General features: G+C 31.9%; 1 protein-coding gene and 1 long non-coding RNA gene across 3 annotated transcripts in view; one reads left to right on the forward strand and one right to left on the reverse strand.

Moving 5' to 3' along the window:
* SUPT3H (suppressor of Ty 3 homolog (S. cerevisiae)) overlaps positions 1–27,117 on the reverse strand; it is a 524,788-nt gene that overhangs the window by 463,416 nt on the left and 34,255 nt on the right. The window contains exons 3-4 of one of the 2 annotated variants that reach the window (XM_011986846.1): positions 6,524–6,612; positions 5,440–5,535 (exon numbers count right to left, since the gene is read on the reverse strand). The exons of the other annotated variant lie outside the window; for it this stretch is intronic. Coding sequence (XP_011842236.1) covers positions 5,440–5,535; positions 6,524–6,561 — 134 coding nt within the window. The 5' untranslated portion in view covers positions 6,562–6,612. The remainder of the gene's footprint in view (positions 1–5,439; positions 5,536–6,523; positions 6,613–27,117) is intronic. 2 annotated transcript variants of the gene reach the window in all.
* The window catches only part of LOC105544364, a 43,409-nt gene continuing 28,259 nt past the window's right edge, over positions 11,968–27,117 (forward strand). The window contains exons 1-2 of the long non-coding RNA XR_001006752.1: positions 11,968–12,146; positions 12,312–12,435. This is a non-coding gene — a long non-coding RNA (uncharacterized LOC105544364). The remainder of the gene's footprint in view (positions 12,147–12,311; positions 12,436–27,117) is intronic.

Genomic DNA, 27,117 nt, shown 5'->3' on the forward strand with positions numbered 1-27,117 from the left:
AAAAATAAATAAATAAAAATGAATCAGGGAGATGTCTATGTTGAAAGCTGTAAATACTAAATAACTCCTATGAAGAGCAAAAAAAAAAAAAAAAAAGAATACTGTATCAAGCAAAATTAAATAAGAGAAAGAAATCATAGGCATCCAAAGGAAAAAGTTATATCTCTCTGCTTGCAGACAATGCAATCTTTCATGGAGTAAAACCTAAAGACTCTGGCATAAGCTGTTAGAACGAACAAACAAATTCAGTAATTCTGCAGGACACAAAATTAACATGTGAAAATCAGTATCACTTCCACACTATCCAAAAAAGAAATTTAAAAAAATCTCATTAACAATAGCTACCAAAAAAAGGTAAATATTTACAAATAAATTTGACCAAAGAAGTACAGCCTGTACACCACACTGTGAAAACTATAAAACACTGATGAAAGAAATGGAAGAAGACACAATTACATGGAAAGATATCCTAACTTTATGGATTGAAAGAATATTGTTAAGACCAGGTGCAGTGGCTCACGCCTGTATGAACACTGAGGAAATAAACGGAAGAAGACACAATTAAATGGAAAGATACCTTAACTTTATGGATTGAAAGAATATTGGTATGGCCAGGCGCAGTGGTTCATGCCATATAGAATCTGTAATCCCAGAACTTTAGGAGGCCAAGGTGAGCGGATCACTTAAGCTCAGAAGTTTGAGACCAGCCTGGACAACATGGTGAGACCCCATCTCTACAAAAAATACAAAAATTAGCCAGGCGTGGTGGCATACACAGATAGTTCCAGCTACTCAGGAGGCTGAGGTGGGAGGATCACTTGAGCCTGGAAGGTAGAGGTTGCAGTGAGCTGAGATCACACCACTTGCACTTCAGCCTGCGTAACAGAGGAAGACTCTGTCTCAAAAAAAAAAAAAAAAGAATATTGTCAAAATGCCCAGACTACCCAAAGTGACCTACAGACTGAATGCAATCTTGATCTAATGACACTTTTCACAGAAACAGAAAAAACAATCCTAAAATTCATATGGAACCACAAATAACCCCAAATAGCCAAAGCAGTCTTGAGCAAAAAGAACAAATCCAGAGGCTTCACATTACCTAATTTGAAAATCCACTATCAAGTTACAGCAATCAAAACAGCATGGTACGGGCATAAAAGCACACACACAAACGGAACAGAAGAGTGAACCCAGAAGTAAATCCACACATTTACTGTCAACTGATTTTCAATAAAGACGCCAAGAACACAAAATGAGGGAGGATAGTCTCTTCAATAAATGGTGCTGGGGAAACTGGTTACCTACATGCAGAAGAATAAAATTAGATCCTCATCTAAAAACATACACAAAAATCAACTCAAACTGCATTAAACACAAACATAAGACACGAAATTGCAAAACTGCTAGAAGAAAACAGAGGGGAAAAGCTCTATGAAATTGGTTTGGATAATAATGTTTTGGATATGACCCCAAAAGAACTGGCAACAAAAGCAAAAATAGACAAATGGGATTACAATAAACTAAAACACTTCTACAGAGCAAAGAAAACAATCAACAGAGTAAAGAAACAAGTATATAGAATGAGAAAATATATTTGCAAACCATACATCTGCAAAGGGGTTAATATCTAAAATATACAAGGAACTCAAAAAACAAGTAACATAATTTTTAAAATGGGAGGTTTTCAGGTCATGAGAGCCTCACCCTCAGGAATAGATTAACGCCATTATGAAAAGGGCTTGCAGGATTGGGAGTCAATTCTAACTACATGACATATTGGAAAAGGCAATACTATAGACAGAGTAAAAAGTTCCGTTATCAGAATGGTTAAGGTAGTAAATTTATATATATTTAACCACTACTACATACACGTATCAGTAAAAAGAACACGAAGAAAAAAATTAGTTATTAACAGGGATTGTGGAGAGAGATGAACAGGAGGTGCACAGTGGATATATAGGCAGTGAAACTAATCTGGATGACACCATAATTTTGGAGACATGACACTATACATTTGGCAAAACCTATGAAACTGTACAACATAGAGAATAAATCCTAATGTAAACTACGAACTTTAGTTAACTATAATGTATCAATATTGGTTCATCAATTATAATAAATGTAGACCACCAATGCAAGATATTAGTAAGAATAAACTGAGAGCTGTTGGTAGTGTCAGGGAGGTGGGAGATTATGGGAATTCTCTGTACTTTGTGTTCAATTCGTCTGTAAATTTAAAACTGCACTGAAAAATAAAGTCTATTAAGACATTATCACTAATCAACTTTATAAATATGTCATGCAATAAATAACTAAATAGCAATGCCAGAGTACATACCAACCAATTGTATTGAATAATCCATAAATTATTTCAAAAATATGCAGTCTTTAGGATTTCTCAATTTTCAAAAAACATGAATTTATAACTAAAAATGACAGGAGTCCTAGAGATTTAAAATAGTACCAAGAGATAGTGAAATAGATAAAATAAATCTATATTAACCATTTATTATTAGGCAAGATTTCATTTCTCAGAGATTTTCCTACTATATGATCATTATATAACTTTAAATGTCAAAACTATTTTCAATTTATTAATTTTGGATGAAAATCTTCCCTACATAAATATTAAATATTTCCCAGTCTTTCATTAAAAAGTATGCTTAAAAAAATGTTCCTCTTGTCAATTAGTTTATTAAATTCCTACACTGATATATTTTAAAATGTACTGAGGCAGACATGGCAATCTGTTCTCACATTAAATGACCCTTGATGATGCTTTCTGGGTTTGTGTGCGTGTGTGTTTCCCTCTCAGACAAGTTATCTTTCTTACTGCTTACAACGATTTATTTGTTTTATAATTAAATGTGTATCTTATAATTATGTGTCTTATAATTAAATATGGGAGGTACAAACAATCACTTTGGAACTTTATCATAAATGAGGGCAAACAGGCAATCACCAGAGTTTGTAAGGCAGGAGGAAGAAGACAGAAAGATTTCTCCTCCAAAACAAAATTACTTGAGACATATTCTTACCGTATATCTAATAATTAGAATATACGGTAAGCTGAACTTACTGTAAGCTGTTACTTAAAGCTATTCCATTTATATAAAACCTTAAGTGTTAACACAATAAAGATCTGAAATTCAGATCAGAATACAAGTTCAATTTTTATTTACCAATATACATAAAATGTTACTTTTCTTACTCAGTAGTAACCACCATCACCAAATAAATAATACCCAAAGTCTACCTAATGTAGGTAAATCCTCAGAAAATGAATTTACTTTGGATATTACGTCCAATGGTAGAAATGACCGTTTCTGGAGATACACAGTAATATCAAATATAACTGGTTACTTTTTCCACTCAGAATGAAATTCAAATGTGGATAAAACAGAGGGAAAATATCTGATCATAGTCCTTACTAAGATTTCTGCTAAAATATTTCATGCTTGGGCACTAAACCGAGTGAACTCTAAAAGAGAGAACATTTCTGTGAATAATAAGTACATAAATCTTAACATCTTATTAGTAATAATGGAAAGTAAATAAATTAAATGTTGAGATTTAAGATAATTTATAGATGGACTCTAATCAAGATTATTTGGATTCCAACCTTATCCTAAAAGGACTTTAGGGTGACACACAATATAATGATTATATGATCAAGATGACTTGTACGCCTCAATTCAAGAGATGGTTAGTACATACCATAGACATGATCTTTCACATAACAATAAACTATTATAAGAAAATTTCCAAATACTTCAAGAATTCTATTATAATATATAAATAAGAAACATGATCCTCATTATTACAAGTCATTCTTGCCTGTTCTATAAGAGGAGTGGGCAAACCACTATGGCAGCTTCCCAGGTTTTTTGGTTTTGTTTTTTGAGACAGGGCTTTGCTCTGTCATCCAGGCTGTAGTGCAGTGGCAAGAACACAGCTCACTACAACCTGTACCCCCTGGGCTCAGGTGATCCTCTCACCTCAGCCTCCCTAATTGCTGGGACCACAAGTGCATGTCACCATGCCTGGCTAATTTTTCTTTTCCTTTTTTTTCTTCTGGTAGACATGCGGTCTTGCCATGTTGCCCAGGTTGGTCTTGGACTCCTGGGGGTAAGTGATCCTCCCACCTTAGCCTCCCAAAATGCTGGGAATATAGGTGTGAACCACCATGCCAGGCCACAACTTCCTGTTTTTGTAAATAAAGTTTTACTGGAATTTAGCCATACTCATTTGTTTACTCATCATCTGCTTTCAGACTGCAATGACAGAGTTGGGTAGTTAACAGAAAATCCTATGGCCCACAAAGCCAAAATATTTACTACCTGGCCCTTTAGAAAAAGTGTGTCAATTCCTGGTAGGGCATCAACTAGTATTATACAAATTCAAAATTAATACTTTGTACATAGAGATGTAGTCTTCTGATCATTAAAATATTGCTTATAAAGTGTAATGTAGTAGTATAAACAATTTAGTAGTATTAGTACAGTTTTAGTAGTATAAATAATTCAGTAATAGTAGTACAATATAATAGCATTTAATGTAAATAAACTTTTTAAGGCATTTGTACATATATTCCAGAAGCATACAGCTAAGAATACACAAATGACATACCAATAACAGATGCTTGTTTTGATCCTCTAAAAATTTCTAGCCTCGAGTTACCATAATACAAACTTACAATTCTTCAAGTTAGGATTTTCAAAAATATTTTACCATCTTCAATTTATATTTGCCATATACAAACAAACTGTGAAAACTAGCCATTTTCTTTACTGTGAATAAAATTTAAAGAATAAAACTATAAACTAAAATCTAAAATTGCTCTGTGTAGCCCAAGCTATTCATATTCACTCATTTTTTAAAATTTATTTATATATGAATTTTCCTCACCTGATTTCCATTCGAAATCAAATTTCTGTACCCCTTAAACATAAAATGGTTTACCTTTCAGAATTCACTGTTTAAACTGAAAAATAGTGAAATAAATGCCTATATATTCTTTACTTATATTCACCAATTAACATTTTGACACATTTATTTTACAAATGTATTTATTTTATGAATGTATTTAATTAAATTTTATTAATTCAGCTCATATCTCTTTTAAGACTATGGGTATTGTCCTACAAAAACACAATAGCATTATCACATCTAATCACATAGTGATTACACTATCACATTATCACATAGTATCGTTGCTATCCAGTCCATATTCCAAGTTTTCTCAAATATCCTAAAAGTGACCTATGTAGCTCTACTTTCAATCTAGAAACCAATCAAGTTTAACATCCATGTTAATTTCTGACAGGCAAGCACCAGATCTTTCTCTAAACAATCTGTTTGTATATAATACATTCTCTCTTCTATCCATAAACTTGTTCTCTTGAAAAGTGATAGGAACACAATTTCCCTACTACTTACCTGCCAGAATCATTCAGCAATGGAAGGATAATGTGATAACGATAGAGAAAAACTGATTTTCCAATTATTTCTACAGAATCTGTTTTCCCTATGAAGCTAGAAAAAAAATTGTAATCTCACCTTAGATGGTTAAAAGATATTATAAATAAATACCTAAGAAACATTCATTAATCAGCAAGTAAAAAGTCTTGTGACCTCCCAGTTCCCAAGAAGTTTTAATATTGTTACCACTAATAACTTAATAAGAATCATGAATAATTATCCAAATACAGCATTTTATAAAAAGAAACAATTAACATTTTAGTAAAGTCTAGAGTGATCTCTACTGGTCACTAAAAAAGCTAGTTTTAGAAAACTAGAAATACTTATTTTTAAACATATTCAAACAATTTTATAGTTCATTAAGCTGAATAAAGTTTTAATCATCCCATAAAAAGACTGGATAACATGTAAATTCTGCCTATGCATTAAGAAAGAGACTTCTTCAGGAACTAGTTTCAATGCTTTCAAGCTTCTCCTGAAGTGTAAAACTTACATTTTAAACAATGCTTTATTATACCAATATTATAAGAATACATACTTTTATAATTTTCTAATATTAATATAATTAAAATATATGAATATTTTAACATTTCTCTTCTGACTTCCTTAATCTTAAAAGGAAAATTAGTGCAAGTTTTCACTGCTATGCTTTCTGAGAAATTGAGATTTCCAATGGGAATACTGTCAAATATATAAAAACAAAAAGATCAGTATTCTAGCACTTCATTTTCAATATATTTTCTATATTGTTAATTATGCTTGAACTCAAGGTATTTTCCACCCTAAGTTATACACAAGGCCTAACAAATAGAGACCTAAATCTGCAATCGCCTTTACTGAAACCAATGAAAAATCTATACACAGTAATGAAACTGGCATGCAAATAAAAGAACTGTCAAGACATGTATTCCTAAAAATAAGCCTACAATAACTATTTTAAAGGCTGTGTGTGGTCTCGCCCATATATTTTGGCAAGATGCACTTTCTCCAACCACAGTTAGATTCATCCAAAAGCAGTGGCACTGGAGAGCCTCTGTCTCACCTGTCAAAGTTGAAGAACGTTGTTCCAAAGACCACCATGAGTCCATGGAGAAAAGCCACAGTGCTACAGCTGTTATTGATAAGCAGTTTCTAAAGGAGAAAAAACTTCAAACAATTAAGCAAATCATCCTTAATAGAGATACAGACAGACATACGATGATATTCATGTTTAAATGATGAGATGACAATTACTATGTTGGTTGTGAAACAAAACACTGACAAGTTATATACTGGAATGCTCAGAGGGGAATCCTTCATAAGTAACACTAACTTACAATCTTTTCTATTCTTCCTCTAACTGAACTTGTATACATTAGTTATCAATTCAAAAATTCTATTACATTCCCTTATTTAAACCTTAAACAACCTCCTTTATAAAACCTCAAAATTCATCTAAATTATTAAGTTATTAAATTCATCAAAATTGCTGAAGTCTGACAGTTAAGAGCACAGTGGATTAAGATTTACAAACGGAAACCTTAAATATATTAAAACACGATTTTTTTAGAACATGCCTTAACGTGTTTTTCAACCACATTATAAACGCGGTTCACATTTTTGCTTTAGACTAACCTCGCTACAGTAAAGCACATAGACTGATGGAGCAAGCTATTAACATAAAGAACAAGAAAAACAATTACTTGAAAAAGACATATGCCTCAGTGGACAATTCAAGTCCTACCCCCAACTTTGCAATAAAAGACATCTTAAAACAAATTGTAACAAAATATACATGACTATATTAAAAGTTTAGATAATGACAATGAATATCTCTAACTTATTTTTCCAAGTGACAATATCCTCTGATCCTATTTAACACTAAAACAGTTCAATTGAAAGAGAGGAGATTTTCCTTGTACACCTTTTCCAAGAAAGCTAGTATACAAAAGATTCTCATTATAAGACAGTTTTACCTACAGCCATGTTCCATAGCACAAAGTTACAGCAGTGTTCCAACATATACAATAATGTCCTGCAGTCTCATTTACTATATTCTCTAAGTACAAAGGTTCTAAAAAGATTACTTTCACTTCTCCCTAGATACGTTAAATAGCATAGCTGGGATATTATTTTTCTTTGGTTTTGTCAGTAGCATGTTTGATAAAAATTTTATTAAGTGGTAGTGTATGTAACATTGCATTGTGGGTAGTAGTTTCCTGCTTTAGTCTAGCCACATCCTCAGCTGTCACAAGAGCATGTTTCCCATATTTTCTGCAAGTTCTCGCCTTTTTTTATTATTACAAAAATGACAGCATTCGAAGATGAATTGTTCTAATAATTACAAGAAACATGAATTATTTATACAGCTACATTAAACAAGTATGGATCACTATGCACTTCAAAGAATACTCAAAGAAAAAAACAAAGTAATCCTCATAATTAGTGTTAATGCTATGTGAACAATGTATTAAAGTAAATTAGCATAAAAGGATTCAAGAAACAATTAAAAACAGCTAAAAGAAATTCTCTATAATCACATGCCAATACTATCTAACAACTGAGGTATCACATACCAGAATATAACAATTTGTAATGAATGTTAAGAGCTCCAAATCTACCAAGTACTCATTAGTGAGGATTAATGTTAATATCCCCTACCATAACTTAAGAATCTACTTTGAGCCTGTATAGAAATGAGGGAAAAAAGGGTGAGAAACCAAAAAAGCCTGAAGGAGAAAGAAAGGGAAAGAGGAGGAAAGGGGGAGACAGGTAGAGGGAGAGAGATAGGGAGAGGGAGGGAGGGAGAGATTGACTTAGCTTTTCTCTTCTGGCATCCAATTTCCACATAATCTCACATTTACACAGCTGCTAAAACTAATCAAATGAAGTTGTTCAAACAATCAGGGAAATGGTGCTAGTTTGGGTTTTTACATGATCTAATTAAACTGAGAAAAATACTCTCATTACATAAAGTACTACAAAACAATGCCTTGTATACATACAGAATCAGACAAATGTGCATGTACTTGTGTACATAAACATATACCCCATCAAACAAGGAAATGGAATATTGCACAGTCACCATAATTTAATAGATAAAACTATACATATTTTACTAACAGAAGTAATCAATACAAGGCCAAATAGATGTCATGTAAGCTTAAACAGCTATACATCAAATCCAAAAAAAGAAAAAGTGTCCAAAAAAAGGAAAATAAGAAAAGATAGTCACACACCAAGATGAAACAATAAATTAAAAATTTCCTTCCTAAAACCTCATAATCAGAACATTTTAAGCCAAATTAGGATCTCTGCAGTTTAAAAATTCCTCCATCAAACCACTTTCTCCTTTGATTTTCAATTAAAAGAATTAGCAGCAAATGAAAGAATAGAATAAAAGAATAGAATTAGCAGCAAATAAGTCTAAAACAATCCTTAAAAACATGCATAGAAATGAGCACAATATTGATAAAGTAGATAAAGTAAAATTAATGTATTAAAATATGATCATTAGTTAAGAAAATAAAAAATTACTCAAATGGTTACAATGAAGACATAAGTAGCATTTAAACACAAATACCTTGGTATTTCAAAAAGTTCAATCAATTCTGACACATTCTATTAACTACAAAGTAATGGAGAAGCAAGATACCAACAATTTCATTGAAACTGATTTCAAGATCAAAACTATATTTCATTTCCATGGCATTAAAATACATGATTTATACAGTATATCTAAACTTGCTGCTTACTTCAAAACAGCAAATACTAACATGTCTCCAAAGAGGATAAAATTTTATGGGTCTTTGAAAAGCAAAAAATAAAAATAAAAATAAATCTGTGGTTTTCAATTTCTGATTATAAGCATGGTTTAAATCTATAATCAAAAGAGTTTTATTTGCATTGACTTTTCTAAACCATTATCTCTTCACCACATGTAGTAAGCTATTTCTAATGAAAAACACTGTTAATTATCAAATGTGTACCAATTATCAAATGTGCATCAGTTATCATTGTTGTTTTTCAAATTTTTACAACAAAGTAATATTTGCTCCAAAGAGGATATATTTTCATTTTAGGAAAAAAATTCATGTGGATAATGAATACACAAACTTGAAAGCACATGATTTCACTTTCTCCTGCTAGAATTTGATAGGCCTCACGCAGGACAAAAAGTGCATATATAACAATATCTACTAAACTCTCATGCATTAAGAATAATGATCCTGGCCCAAAAATAACATGCAGGAGGATTACCTGCAAAAAGTGAACAGGTAATTAAATGACAAATAGATATTAAACATTACTCAATTTCTTATCAGGTCAATTTGAAAAGCCAAAGTTTGCATAAAGAAGATTTTAAGGAAGAAAATAATCAGCAAAATGCTGGGTTTATAAGATGTTTCAGTGAATACTAATGTAGAAACTATTATAAGCTTATTTGAAAAGAAGAAAACCATTTGCTTATCATATACAGCAGCTACCTACATATTTTCAAGTAACTGATTCTATTATATGTACACATGAAACTGTTTGGAAATCCCACAAGCTATATGGACAAAACCCTCCTTTTGTTTACTTTGGATACTAATTAGAGATACAGATAATATGGATACAACTTATTTATAAACAAAAAAAAATTTTTCTCTCCTTCGCATGAATAACTAACTGCATGTTAAATGAAAGCTTTTACCTTTCAATGTAAAACCTGTTTACACGTACAATTAGGCATGATAAATCCATAGCTAAAATAAAACACCAAAATGTATTTCTGGTTTTTTATCACTAAAAGTTTATTCTGAAAAAGTTCTGGACATTTGAAAAATAAAGGACTAGAATCATTCCCATATCCTACCAGTGTATTTCGGGAAAATCAAATTTTCTGTAAAGAAACTTATGCACATATTTGTACAGTCATTGTGATCTAATATGAACCAAAAGCAGATAATGAATAGCACTAGGAAGAATACAGAGATATTTTAGTTCTGACACCCTCCTGTCTCCCCAGCCCTTACCTCCTTGTACATTCCAAATAATCTTTTGTAATTCACTGTCTCCGCCCACCCCATTTACTTTATGCCACTCCTAGTTACTGTCACACTAGGAAGAAGTCTAACATGCAGATTTAGAGTGGCGTGGATAAATGGCAAAAAATGCCTAGAAAATTGGTCTGTTCGCCTTTATAATTTTTGTTGAAAAATACTCCATCGCTCCCAACTGATGAAAACAGGAAGCTCTATTCATAAATATAAAATTCACTGCCTATGATATATAATCATCCTAATAAGAAAATGAGTTCTATACATACTTGTCCAAAGGGGCAAAAAAGGAGATAGTTTCCCAAAGATGTTTCCAATTTTCTTCTGAATCAGAATTAGCAAATCGAGACGACTAACATACTCTGTCTGTGGGCATTATTCCTTACTACACACAGCATTTTGTAATTTATTTCAAAGCTTCCATTAGAAACAAACAAAAAAAAAGCTTCTGTTAACCCACTCTATTCTAAGCTCATAGAATCTAATACTGAACAATCTACATTATAACATAAGCATTTTACTTTATAGAAGATCTGCTATCAGAAACTCTGTTAATGTCTAAACTACTTAAAGAACTATATAAACTGAATACACTTCCATGAAAGACAAAAAATATTACAATCATAAAGAAAACTAAGATTCATCCAATAAACTATATTACAATTCCTGCCATTCATTTTTTTAAGATCTTCAAACTAGGCATGAGATAATGGTACACATGAAACATTACATTTAATCTTTAATGTAAAGGCCGCCACCTAATATATTGATAATAAACTAGACAGACGTGATTTAAAATTTGTACAAGAATGCCCAGACTAACACTTTCATGACAGGCAATTATAGTCAAGCCTAGCAAGCAGTTTGCAACCAGACCTTAAGGTAAACTTTTTTTGCAATGAGTTACAGATTCACAAGTTTAAGAAGACAAGAAAAAGGAAAACAGAAGGAATCCAGCCACCCAGCAAATACGAAGCAGACCCCAGAATGTGATACAGTCCAAAGATGTGAATTATTGTAAATCATCACTGTTGTTCAGAATTTCACACAGACTCTTGAGCCAATTTTGTTCATTTTTCCACAGACACAATAATGAACTAAAAAGAGGAGGCAAAAAGGCAGGGGTTGAGGGGGGAGTAGAAAGGAAAGCCCTTAGCTGCAGAGCTCTGCTCTACAAATGCTTAACCTTACAGGAGTTTGGGCTCCTTCAGCATTTGTATTCTATCCAAATCCTCATGAGTCACAAAAATTAAAAAGCTATATCCTTCTGGATGCCAGGAAAGGCCTTACCACAAGCCTTTTGTGAGAGAAAGAGAGAGAGAGAAAGAGCAAGGGGGAAAAGCCACAGTGGTAGGCAGTCCCACTTTACTTAGAGTACTGTGAGGTCACAAACCACATGATTCTGCCTCTCCAGTAATAGTGCTTGCAAAAAAAAGGAGTTTTAAAGCTTTTGCTTTTTTGGATTGTGTGAATGCTTCATTCGCCTCACAAACAACCACAGAACCACAAGTGCGGTGCAAACTTTCTCCAGGAGGACAGCAAGAAGTCTCTGGTTTTTAAATGGTTAATCTCCACAGGTCACTACCAGCCACCGAGACCAACAGAGTCAGTGAGTGCTCTCTAACCACAGTCTATGCAGTAATAGTAGGTCCTTCAAATATTTGCTCATTCTCTTTTTGTTTTGTTTCTTTGCTTTTCACATGTTACCAGCTACATAATTTCTTGACAGAAAAAAATAAATATAAAGTCTATGTACTCCAGGCATACTGTAAAACTAAAACAAGGTTTGGGTATGGTTTGTATTTTCAGTTTAAGGCTGCAAGCAGTATTTACAACAGAGGGTACAAGTTCTATCTGAAAAAAAAAGGAGGGACTATGGCATCAAACAGCCTCTTCAGCACAGTGACACCATGTCAGCAAAACTTCTTTTGGGGTAAGTGTTACCATTTTTAAAATCCTGTAAGATATGAACCTGTTAAACATAAAGGTGTGATTCTTTGATAAACTACTAGCTTTTCCAAATAGTATATTAAAGATCCTAATAATGCTATCTTATTGCATTAAGAATTGAAAAATGAAATTTCTGTATATATTTGCATTTGGTATCTGTAACGTATCTAATTTCCAAAGTAATGACTTGAAATAGACAAAACTAAATTATCTCACATTGATCAAAATGTTTTCTAGAGTTATAGAAGTGAGGATATGAAAACAGTAAAATAAACAGTTTAATACTCTCATTAACCCTCACCAGAAGAAAAGTCAGATTCTAAATTTAATCAAAGCATTATAAATTATTGACTCCGGCAGCTCCCAATATTTGAGCAAACTTCAAAAAGGAAGCAATTTTACAAAATAACAGACCACAGAATTATCTCAACATTATGGTCTACCATGTATAACACAGAAATAAACCTGTAGTACAGTTAACATTTTAACCAGCTCAACTGAAAGAAATCTACTTATAAATTTAAACTGTATCCTATCTAAATAAGTTTGTTTCTAAACAACTTCATATAAATAGACATTCAGCTGAAATACAATTATGATAAGTACATCACAGCCATTTTCATAGTTGCCCAGGATATTAAAAAGTTCATGGAAGTATTTTAAAACTTACATGCAACTGCATTTTTCTGTATAATTTTAATTTTACATCTACACACTGTTATCCATAGACCTTGTTATAAACACACAGCAAACACTGAAACATCTAAGATTCTTTTAATCACATTTTTGGACCTACCAAAATGAGTAACTGCTGTTTAGCCTCATGAAAAATAAAGCTCCATAAGGACACCCCGTATGATTTTTAAAAGCCACAACCATTAAACCACGCTGGACTTTAAAAGAAGCAGGCATAATCTAGTCCCTTAATATTTAATTTCAAGTTAGTGTTGATACAGATATGTAAATGACTTTAACATTCATCAGCTGATGTGTTATTATAGCAAAATAGCTAAACACACTTACAAGATTCTCTTTATGATGTCCAACATGTTCCAGCTACAAGGCAAGTTTTAAAAAAATTTTTTTGTATCATTTAAAATAAATCTTTTTGCTGTGTACATCTATATTAACTTTGCTTTTAACTTACAACTAATGACTGGAGTTTCCTTTACTCCTCCTACTTCACACATTTTCACTGGATACTACTAGATAATCAGTCTTAGTTTAGGTCAAACAGAAAGAATTAAACCTGAAGGGAGGAAAAAAAGGTTTCTCTTACAGGGTGAGGAAATGTACTTTGTATTTTACAAAAAAATGTAAAATTGCTGTAGTGACTCCCTCAATAGCTGTAAGTGGGCCCCCTCAGTTATAATATACACAATATAATAATTACAGATTAATTTAAAATTTTAATGATGGGTACTAAGTTTTACTCTAAAAATTTCTATATTAAGGAAGCAGGACATAAATACAGCTAGACTACATTACAATACATAGCATAATTATAGCTTATACATCGAAAGTTTGTTACTACTACCCAAGAGATAAAAGGAAAAAGAATGGTTAAAACTACTGTTACACAGAGGGATAACTTGAAACAGGGATAACAGAGATATCAAGGAGGTATAACAGAGGCAGTTAAGTTACTCTTTCACAGTATCACTCTGTTTAATTATTTATTTTAAATACATTTTAAAAACCAGATCAGGAACAACACAAGTTTCAAAAAATTCTTCAGTATTAGAAGTAAAGCTATCACGAAGAATATGCTAAAACTCTCACAAAGAATGTATTAAACTGCTTCTTATTCTATCATAACAGGGATCTTATATTTCTGTAACATTCTTAATAACTATTCTACATTAAAATTTCCAAAACTTGACAGGATTCTAAGCAAGGCACGGTACTGAACCTCTTTTTTTTTTCCCCAACATTACAACCAATTCTTCCTCTTTTGAAAAGTGGGCTGCACCTTCCCTCCCCCTCAACCCCTAAACAGTATCTTAAAGCCTGAATAGAGAACTTAACGTGAACCCACTACCTCAGACTAATTACAGGTGAGTAGTGGACATCATGTATATGTTATCATCACATTGCAAACATTTCCCCATTCTATAATCTATGCAAAGTCTAAAACCTCACTTCAGGCTTTAGATTTTTATATAATGATTATCACAACCACCTAATGAAATGTCTTAAGTATGTGCCCCAATTTTGTAAAATAGTTAAAAACAAAGTTTAGAATTTTCCTAGGTGAGGAACAAAGCACACATTAACAATTGCCTCACCTCAAATATAATGACTGAAGCACGTGTGTGTGTGCGCGCGTGCGCGCATGCATGCTAAGGAATACGTCTCAGTGTCCTTGATCTCTCAGCATACTTCACTTTGAGTTAATCAAAAATTTTCAATCTGTACTACTTAAAATCTGTCCATCATTTATCATAAATATAGCTTGCTGAAAATCACAGATGTGACTCAGAGTATCTCAAAATTAATAACTCATGAAAATATATCAGCTAACTGATTATCTACATAAAATCTTCGTAACTGCAAGAACATGATGTGTGAACACTGATTTCCAAAACAGCAGTTGTGGTCCATATCAATAATATTTTCATAGTTTCAAGATTTAGTAGTGACAAAGTTTTATAGCTTCTTTTTAAAATACAGAGCTTAATTCCAAAATCTAGGGAGCAGAATTACAAAGTTAAGAACAAACACAGAAAATCACTCTAACACGTATCAAAAGCTAAAAATGTCTAAGTAATTCTCAAAGACTCATATAAATTATTTTAAATTATAATAATCCTAATTTTACATTACAAACTGTTAAAGATTTTAAATTTTAAATTTTATTTTTAAAAAATGTTTTGAAATGGAAAACACTGAAAAGAAACTGTAGAAAAAGATCTGGCTGGTCTGTGTGACCCTGCTGATCAGTCAGTCTCTATATCACAAGGCATGAAATACACATGATTACATTATAATATATTTTAGCTATTTTAAAAGAACAAAATATTAATTTATTCAATTACACTCTTCCAGCTAACAACTGATAGTCTGACTTGTTTAAATCAGTCATGCTAAAGTTAAATTCAGTAAGATAGAAATGTTCCAGTTTGTTAAAAGAACACTGAAATATTTGATGGTTAAATAAACTGCAGGGGCAGGGGGAGCTAACTCATTGAAGGCGCTAAGATTTTATCAAACACACAGAATTAATCTTTATTGAATAGAACCATTCACAAATCAAAACTCACTGTACTCCAATACTTTAAAGCAGCGCTAATCAATTACAAACCTTTTCTAGTGCTTCAAAATTCATGTGCTTTCAATTTTACACACTGGTGGTCCTCAAGTACTGTATTGGGGCTGAGTTAAGACATTCTGTATCACAACTTTTTTTTCAACAAATATTCATCTAGAGGGCTCCCCCCACCCCCGGCCCAAGAACTGCTCACATGAAAACTGTGGTAATATTTTTATACTGTACTTCTTTGTTGAAGCAAAAGGTTAGGGGTTACCTAAATACCTCAACTGTATATATATATAAAAAAGGAAAAGGTAAGTATTCATAGAAAAAAATCCAATGGGACTAGATTATTTATTTTTGCATTTCTCATGATTAATGATGCACCCGTGCATACTTGAAAATTGATGGCAAAACGGGGTAACATCTCAAATCCCTCTCCAAAGCATACAAATACCAATCTTCCTTACTGTTCTAACCTTTGTTCTAGGATACTAAGATATGACAACTCTAGTCAGTAGTGAAATCATGCAAAAGCTCATCAAATGCATTAAAATTGCAAATACTACCTAACAAAAATCTTTAGACATGTTTATATGAAGGATTCACTGAAACAGTCTACCTCTACAGCATCTATTAAAAATATATAAAAACATGTGACCAAATAGACAAATACCATCAACTCAGTGTGAAAAAAATCCTTCCTGCAAATACTAAAATTGTAATTATGGCAAAGCAAAACTGTTTTTTCTAGTCACTCACATGCCAGACATTATTAATCAGGTGCTAGCAAATCCAATGGTAATTTAAGCAGAGACTTCCCAATAGGTTACCTTAATGTACTATTTTTTTCTCCTACACCAATGAACTCTGCAACTTCCACTAAAGATAGATAAAATTCTGCCTCTCCCCACCCACCCCCAAAAAATCATAAAACTCCCATAATAAAGAGAACAATGAACTCCAATACTTGATATTTTCTAAATAATAAAATATTCTAACTGTCTACAGTATGTGAAAATTCTTCATCAAAACTGAGATGTTTAATATTTTAAAACAAATCTTTAAAAGAAGTCTGACATAATGAAATTACACACCTTAATATAATCTCTTGCCATTTCAAAAAGATTATGAAATTCACTGGGTATATATTTTGATTCATGTGTTACAATTCAAAAAATAACAGGGAAATTCTATACCTTATTAAAAGGGAGTTTCCTTACATTTTTAACCACAGTCAACCACAAGCTTTTGTCCATTCAACAGCACATACACATGAAGCAGACCATACATTCCCATACAACTGTTTTAAGACCCGTATAGCAATTGAGATTAAGTACTCTTTTATTATATTGTATACAATATCTTCACTTTATGTAGAATTCTTAGGAATTTCCTCCCCTTTATGCTATTTATTAAGGGCACAGGACTCAAGATTTGGAACATTGTTGAGTGGAAGTAAGCAACATGTTATCAAACACTTTAGGCTTTGTTGTTACTGCTGAATAGAGAGAAGCCTAACTAAAGCAAAGTTTTTCGTAAAGACTAATAAATAGAAACTGTATCGTTTAAAACATGATATAAAAACAATCATTTTTTATATAATTTACCCTGATATAAAAAAAAATGCCCAAATAAGATAAGCTGTAGAATTAAAACAGGCCTTTAAAGGCTAGTTGCTACATAAGTACTTAATACATGCAGAGAAAAAAAAACTGTTATTCATGCACTTCCTCTACTCTATATTCTTGTTAATACTCATAAATCCAATATACACCCAAGGAACAAAAATCATACCTAGGATGACTTGAGATCTAAATAAAAGATAAATGTTTACCTTGATTAGATGATTTTCATCTTTTAAATCAACTGCCCATAAAACAAGGAAATCTCCGACATACAGACATATGCAATTTTCGATAATGTTTGAGATGTTTAAAAACTATCATACTGATGTTAGAAAATTTACCAAGTTAACATTATTCTCAGAACTATATTTAAGATTATTTTGGTAAACAGTTTAAAGACTTTTTTAGCTCCACTATTCCTACTGCCAATTCTCTTAATTACACATTAGAGTTACATCAGATTAGTGACATTTCTAAAAAGGTGTATCTAAATATCCCTATGTAAGGCAAATAATTTTTACCACAAAGTCAAATAAAGTAATTTTATTTTACATTTCAGTTGCATTGACTTTTTTTTACATCAATTGCGTCTACCAGAATCATTATATACCATAAACTATAAACATATATTTATATAACAGACTAAGTTACAACTCAAGAACTTAAATACACATTTGTAGGTTCCCCTAAATTACATGAACCACACCATTATTTATATATTCCTTATAGTCATGTATCTTACACCTACATCTAATTTATGCTTCAGTAAAAGCAAAAAAAAAGACAAATAAAGGAAAATGCTAGCCACATAACAATAACAATCATCAATAAGGTTTTAAATACATATATATGCAGTCTTTCTTTAGAAATATCAGAATAATGTGATATTCCATGGAATTTCATATGAACACAGATGTATTTTTATACAGAAACAAAATACGTGTCATATATGTTCAACTTAAATTTCTACGTTTGTCTTAACATTTTTACACATGGCATATACACACGAATGAGTGTGAATGTATTCACACCAATGACTACAAAACTTGTAATAATGATTATAAGCCAGGAAAAAAATTGTAAATTATATAACTGAGGTACTATAGTTCTGTCATGAAATATAATCAACATTTTTTTGCATGTATGTTAACAAATGTCAATCTATCAAACCAATAACAGGGATTACAAGTCTACTAGGAATTTCAAGACTAAAACAATCTTGTAAAATCCAAAATTGTTACTTTCCAGTTATAAACTTAAGTAACAATAATTAAAAACTGGTATCAGTTAAACCAAGTATTAGAGTTTATAAGGGCAAATATGAATGGAATTAATTTGCTAATAGATTCCTACTTATAAATATTATCTCAAAGAACAACTCTGGCTTGAAGCTAAACAGGTATATTTTCTCAACAACCATGTAACCTGGGTAAACAATTGAAGCATTGAATTTCTAACTTTTGTATAATAATTGCTAGAATCAACTTTCTTTTTAAATTTCTGTACTGAACTTGCCAGTTTAAGACTTCAAATTCCCAATATAATCTTTAAGTGAAAAGATTTAATTCTACTAAATGATTACAAATTATTTAAATGAATCTAAACAATGTGAATTTACTTTGAAGCTTAAAAGAAAGGATCATCACATTGATTTTACTATGTAATAAAGTATTACATTTTACAACATGTCAACCTACTGCTGTATCACTGTAACTTGATCCTAGAAAATCGATGCATATCAAAAAGGTACACGGTGCAGATTCTCTTTAGTCAATTACAATTTTATTATAAGATACTTTAATGCAAATACAGCTCATTAAAATATATATTTTTTTAGATAAAAGTAAATTCTCATTTTATTTCATAAACGATCAGATTACAGATATCTGTAACAACTGTACAGGATCACAGAAAGGAAACTTCTTTATGCTAACAATCCATATTATACCAATCACTGTGTTTTCCATAAAGCTGATACCTGTGAAAGTACATAAGCATTTCATACTAAGAACCTAACACCCAATTCAAAAATATTAAGACATCATGAAGTAATCTATGAGAAAACTCCCATCAAGACAACAGCATCTTAACATTATGTAGGATAAATGGTTACAAAAGATAATCTAATAGGAATAATTTTTTACCTCTCATGAAATCTGTAAAGCATTTTGGTAATTCAGCTTTTGACAAAATGCAGAAAAGCTCTTACAAGAGTCAATGCAAAAATAAAATATTTAAAAAGATAAAACATATGGAGATACTACTTACAAAGACAATGTGCTACAGTGTATTTCTAAAGAAATGTAAATATACAAGTCAATGTACTCCAACTTTTGATCATTAATCCAATCTACTTTCCACAAACTCTTTTTTTCACATTATAAAGTCCAGTGTCCACACAGAATTCTTTATATTCTCCCAGTTTTCAAAACTAAACACATATACATAGTCTTTCTCTCTCTGTAATTTAGAAGGAAAACTTAACATTTTAAAAACTTTTTACCACTAGTAACGACTTCATTTTAAAAGTGTTAGCTAGATAAGGACAATGAGTACTGTCAGGAAAGCTTTATTCTTGATTCTGTAGTAAAGATTTAACAATATCCCTCCCTTATAACATGCATAAGCATATTGCCGAATATTTTTGAACACCAATATGACTAGAGAAAACACATGAAGTGGTCTGTTTTTAACATTATCACTCACACGTACCCAGAAGAAAATTCAGAGCCATGTGCCGATTATTAGGCTTATTTTTATTTTCATAAATATTCTGGTTCTATGAAGACACAAGACACACTAAAATCGGAATCTATCAAAACACACAAATATTTTTTAAAACATCAAAATACTTGGCTTAAATTGCTAAATTATTTAATTATTAAATGGTTAAACCACTCTAATACATGTAAAAAAAAATTTTACTGAGACGTATTCAAACCATTTTCTTGACTATAAAATTAAATCCTGTGCTCCAACAAATGATATAACACTGTAATTTTAATAAAATATTTATTTACAAAGTAAATATATATTAGATGTGCAAAAAGATAGGAAGTGATTTTCTATCATGAAAATTCATTAATAATACATGTAACTCAAGTTTTCTACCTCTGTTTTAAACTTCATTCAAATAAATGGTCAATTCATTGAATTTTTTTTGATCCAGAAACATCTTAAAATGCTGTTTTAAAGGAAACTTTAATAAAAATGGCCTTACTCATTATTATAAACTGGCTGTTTGAAACTTAATGTGAAAACAGTGTGATCTGAAAACTTACATACTTAAAACTTATGACATGAACACAAAACACGCAAGCAAATGTATAAAACTACCTAGCAACAATAATATACTGAGAAGCCAACCTCGAACATAGGAGATATACGTATGCTTTTTTAAATAAAAGCTCAAATTAAAGCTTGCCTTTTGAACTGCCCATATGAACAGAACAACATGCCAATGACTTAGAGAATTTTCTTCTAAACTGGCAAGACTAAAAAGAATCACATCCAATTCCTATTTTGCAATTATAATGTGTGATACTTTCTTTAACCATAAGACTGTCATTTATTCTAAATTTGCTGGAAAAGCTTACATTGCATTTTTCCTGTACGTACCTCTTCCTTATCAATTATGGTGTATCTCCAGCATTCGATGAAAAAAAAGCTCCAAAACTTTAACTGCATTTAAAATATATAATTAAACCAACAGATACAAGGGCTACTCTAAAAATACTCATTTCTAGAAGGCCAGAAAATCTTATTTTTTTAAGCTGATGCATCTACACATAGAAAGCAACTTTTAGAAGTTCTTTTGCTACGCCATAATGATCTGCTCCAGAAACTCAAGGGTACCTAAAACAACGGACTACCTGTTCTAGCCATGCTTAGGAATGTGTCCAAATCATTTTTATTGATTTAACCTTTATAGGAATGCTACATATCCTCAGAGCAAAACATTTTGAATGTATTTATAATATGATACACTTCTAGAAGCCATGAAAAAGAAAGCTAAAAACAAATCTAAGACGCCCCTCCACCGTTGGTTGTTATATGTTTATTTTTGTTTATTCGAAACAAACATTAAATAAATATTAAATAATTCTATTTGCGAAAACTCACTTTGGTACTACTGTAAGTAGAAATAAAAATTTATTTTTTTAGAAAAAACGTGTATTGAAGTAAATTCTAACTTTAAGAAACAAAACTCCTGACTTAACAATGATGTTACACCTATAAATTTTAACGGATTCTAAATGCTTCTTTCATACTCTAATTACACATTAATCATGGAACCTCTATACAAATCAAATTGAAACTTACAGAATTTAGTCTTTATTGAATAAACTTAAGTTGTACTCTAGTTTTCACCCTCAGAGTTTACAGATAAAGTTCTGTGTAGCCTATCTTTCTAGCTTTCTGTAAGTGGTACTTTACAAATGGTTTCAACAGCTAATGCCTGTATTAGGTATGTTTGCCAAATAATTCACAATATTATGCTTCCTCACATCATGGTTCATCATTTGCTAACTTAAACATCACCTCTAAAGAAGTTATACTTTCACTGCAGATTGTTCTTTTAAAAAAGGCCAACAACTTTTGAGCATTTCCAGATGTAGCTCTCATAAAAAAAAATTATAGGCAAATTCTCAAGAAATTCTAAAATTAGTAATGAAAATATAATAAAACTGGTATCATTTCTGATTACTTCAGTGATCACATATAAGTATATAAAAAGCTGATGTTACTATATTTTGAATTAAGAAACTTATGACAGCTACAAGATCACACTGATTTCAGGTAGCTGCCAGTAGGTAAAACAACCAAGTGTATTTCAGTGTCAGACAAGATTCTGCTGAACTGGAATTTAGGGAGCTCTGATGGTTACTGAGCATGTGATAAAAATAACAATGCTATCTTTCTCAAATAGTTAATTTATTTTCATACTGCACGATATAAATTTGGGTTCAGCTATAGTATTTCGTTGCCATTTTATAATAAAACATCCAAGTATGCATGGGATTATGCTAAATTAAAATAAAAATAATTTATATGCAGCCTAATTTCTCTGGATGAGACAAGGGAGGCATCCAGGGCACAAAATTTAAGGAGGTACTCACTCTTGCACAGTCCTCAAAGAGACAGCCTCCTTAAATTTTGTGCCCTAGGCACTTTGCTTGCCTTATGCAAATTCTAGTCCTGAGCTGGAGACACATAAGTATAAACTATTTACACTCGTAAGTATAAAACGACATGTACTAAGCAGGGTGACATAAAACATAGAAAAAGGTAATATAAGAAGAAAAATTAAAAATAGAGTATTTACATTAAAGAAGACATATTTGCCATAAATATCTTGCAAAGTAAGATAGTTATGGCCTTATTGCTTGACTATAAGGCTAAGTAATCTTATTAGTTGACTATAAGATTTTTTAAAAAAAGGATTGAAAGAGTATTCCATTAAAGAATTCACTAGCCTATACAAGACTTCTTATATTACAGTGGTATCCAAATCTAGCTGATTCACAGAATTGCCTGGGGAGTAGTAAGTCTTGGGGAAGAACAGCTTCTGGAGAGAAAGCCCTCGGAACTTTTTTAAAACAAAACTCCCTAGGTAAATTAGCCAAGATTGTGAGCCAATAGATAACCAACTTTTAATACTCCTAGAAATAAGCTAAAGACAAAATGCATATCCAAAATACATTAATTCCAAACTGTGTCCCCACTAAACATTTGTAAAGCTTGCTCACAAGAAAAAATTAGTTCCTTTCTTTCCTTCCTTTTCTCCTAATAGAGATGTTAGTCAATGGTTATGTGTTTAACAAGTAATATTAATAAGGAAAATAAAGTAAGAAGTACAGAGGATTCCATAAGATGACTACAGCCAAAAAGATTAATATTCTTATTTTTCTATTAGGTTAAAATAGCTATTCTAAGTACATAATTAATCTATTTCAAAACTTTATTTTAAATGTTATTTGTTTTAAATTATTTAAAATTTATTAAAGTTCTAATTTAATTAGACTTACATTAACATATTTTGAAAAATCAATGTACCTAACGTAATCTATAATTTTTATAGAGTATACCTTAATTGAAACTGTACTGTTAGTTTTCGTCGTTGAGCATTTACTGTACCAGGTACCATGCTAAACCATTTATAAACATTATTTCCTTTAATTCTCACAACTCCCTTATAAGAGACATGTATCATAATTATTTACAGATGAGGAAGCTGAGAATGAGGTAAAGGAACTTGCTCAAGGTTACAAAGTTGAAGAGGTGGGATTCCAACCCAAGCCTTTTAACTCTTAATTACCACTTTACAGTGTTATACATGACCTAAATGAAGTTACTTCCTGGTCCTCAATTTCATCTGTAAAGGTGTTAGTTCTCAGAAACATAATTATTCTAAAGTTATTAAACTGATAAAATATAAACAGGAAGACAATCTTGGAGTCTTCAAACTATCCTGCCACATATCTTTAAGAAATACTAATCCAACAGAACCAAAGAGATTAAGAAAAAATAAAAGTATATCAGGGAATAGGATTAAGGTGAGGTTTGTTTAGTCCCCTTCTCCCCCAAGACAAGGTCTCACTCTGTCACCCAGGCTAGAGTACACTGACATGATCACAGCTCACTACAACTTTGACCTCGTGAGTTCAAGGATCTTCCCAACTCAGCGTCCCGGGGAGCTTGGACTACAGGCACGCACAACCACACCCAGATAATTTTGTAATTTTTTGTAGAGACAGGTTCTTGCCATGTTGCCCAGGCTGGTCTTGAACTACTGGGCTCAGGCAATCTTCCCACCTCAGTCTCCCAAAGTGCTGAGATTACAAGCGTAAGTCACCACACCTGGCCTTTAGGTTGAGTCTGATCAGAAAACAAAAGTTTCAAGGAACTAGATAATTCTTAATCATTATAATTAACAGTCTTAATCAATGTCCACAATACACATATATACTTTATGTGATATAAAAATATAATTTAGGAGTAAAAAATTAAACACTTAAACACCAAGAATCTATAATCCTCCTTATTTATAAAATTAAAATAATCATGTATCATAAATATGATTATAAACATAGGCTTTGGTGTCAGCTGGAATCAAATCCTACTTCCTATATTTATCTGTAGTATTCCTTATACTATGGTCTCAGAGCCCCATCTACAAAGCCCCATACCCCCACACATATGCTAAGTGACCCAGGCAACCTTAATTTCTAAGCTTTAACTTTTAATTATAATTTCTTAAATTCTAATTCATTTGATATTCACAAAAATCCACTAGTAAGTGTACTTTTTCCTGTGCCTACCAAAAAGGTACTACACAAGATTCCAAGAAGTAAATCCTTGACATGTACTATTCACCCCAATTTTATCCCAATTTTAACCACAATTATCCACATTATTACTCAAAACAAAAAGTTCTCAGAGAAGCCACAAAAGTACTCTGCTTTTTTCTCTGGCAGAGGGTAGGAATAAAGCTATGAATTATATTTTTCAGTCTATATGGTTTTGAAAAAAAATGCTCTGATTAGAAACCACAGGTTATGATATGATACATGAGATACTTTTGCAAAGATAAAGCACTAAGGAAAAGAGAAAAGGGGGTATCTATAAATGTCAACAGACTTCTTCAATCATTCTGCACCTATATTTAACTTGATATGTAATACTTTAATGAGCAAACTAACAACTTTTAAGCTAAATGAGGTAGGATCACACTAATATTAAATAAATACATATGCAAGTATAAAGTCATAACTACATTTTAAAAGGAAAACACAAATTTTCATATTAGTTTTCATTAGAAACATCCACTGAAAAAGGTTAAAAGTGAGTTTGTCTCGGCAACTTCATAAAGAGTACAATGGCATAGGACTCCAGGTAACAAGAAGAAAGGAATGAAATGGCAAAATGTGGTATACACATGAAAATGACTACCGAATAACAGATAGTTAAAAGTCCTCAGTAGTAGCAATATTATTACAAGTTCTCAGATTCTAGTACCCTATCTGGCAATGAAGGCAAGAAGTTAGAAAAAGATGTGGTTACAAATTAAAAATGATACAATAAGATAATTCATCACTTTTAGTTTAAACCCTACAATTATTCACACTTATTTCATCAGAAACCACTAAAAAGATGTATGAAGATAGACAAAAGGTTCTGTGTACAGCCAGAACAGTCAACCAAAACAGCAGAGAATAAATTCACAAATAACATGGTGATTTAGTAATCATTAACCTACCATTAAAAAAAATTGAGACTGGACTCAAAAATATGGGCAAGTTGAAGAGATATTACAAAGAAACTAGAAGAAGAATTTGGCAGCAGCTATGGAAGAGGCAAAGAATAAGGAAAATGAGACTGCCACTTAGGACAGAATGGTTGATGGCGCCAATGACCATGAGAAAAATAGGAAAGGGTTTTTATTATAAATAGAATGAGTTCTATCTTTGTCACTATACAGGTTGTGCCTAGTGAAAAAAATAGAATACTAAGTTATATATAACACAATCTCTTTTTTTTTTTTTTTTTTTTTGGAGACAGTGTCTCGCACTGTCACCAGGCTGGAGTGCAGTGGCGCGATCTCAGCTCACTGCAACCTCCGCCTCCTGGGTTCAAGCGATTCTCCTGCCTCAGCCTCCTGAGTAGCTAGGACTACAGGTGCACACCACCATGCCCAGCTAATTTTGTATTTTTAGTAGAGATGGAGTTTCACCATGTTGGCTAGGGTGGTCTCGATCTTTTGACCTCATGATCCGCCCACCTTGGCCTCCCAAAATGCTGGGATTACAGGCATAAACCACAATCTCAATTTTTAAAAATAATGTGAGAGTGCATCTGTATCAGAGGAACTCAAAACAGTGATAATATAAGGTTTAGACAGTAGTAGGATTTTGGAAGCCTTTTTTTTAATTTGCCAATATTTTTCTATTAAAAACCATGAATACATAAAATTTCAAAAATTTAGTTAACAGTTTGTGTTAATGTTTGAAAAGCTTAATTTTTCCTGAACCCATACCAAAAATAATACATATGAAGAATAATGTTTTTTATTTTTCATACTCAAGTTGTAAGAAACAGAACAAAGTCCTCCAATCACAAGACATTTGTAAATCGAAAAAGTATTCTCACGAAAACCATAGAACGTCATGGCAACACAAGGACAGCAGAGGTTTTGATGTTAAGTTTAAATTTCAGTTACAGCGCCTAGTATATAACTGAGCAAGCAACATTTAAGCTCCCTGTGTCTCAATTTCCTCATCTGTAAAAGTATTACCACCTACCTTGAAAGTTTCAGTCAAATAAAATGTAAACTGTCTACACTGATCTGACAAAAGCATTATATTAAGTATAATCAACTTTCCAAACCTTAAATCATCTTAAGTCTAAACTCAACTACTCATAGGGTGGCTCACAAACCAGCAGAATCAGCATGACCTGAAAGCTTGTTAAAAATGCAGAATCTCGGCCGGGCATGGTGGCTCACATCTGTAATCCCAGGACTTTGGGAGACAGAGGCAGGTAGATCACAAGGTCAGTAGATCAAGACCATCCTGGCCAACATGGTGAAACCCCTTCTCTACTAAAAGTCCCTGAGGTTGTCCACTTGATCTGTTTCAGGGTTCTGACACAGAGTGAAGAGCACCTGGTAGTCTACTCTTGATTCTTACTTATGAAGGACTCAAGAGACTGACAGAGATCATCTAATCTATAATAATTGCATCTCCAAAAGGCAACTTCTCAAACCTGAATAGAATTTTCACAT

This window comes from Mandrillus leucophaeus, unplaced genomic scaffold (assembly GCF_000951045.1).
Source record: "Mandrillus leucophaeus isolate KB7577 unplaced genomic scaffold, Mleu.le_1.0 Scaffold3, whole genome shotgun sequence".
Classification (NCBI taxonomy): Eukaryota; Metazoa; Chordata; class Mammalia; order Primates; family Cercopithecidae; genus Mandrillus; species Mandrillus leucophaeus.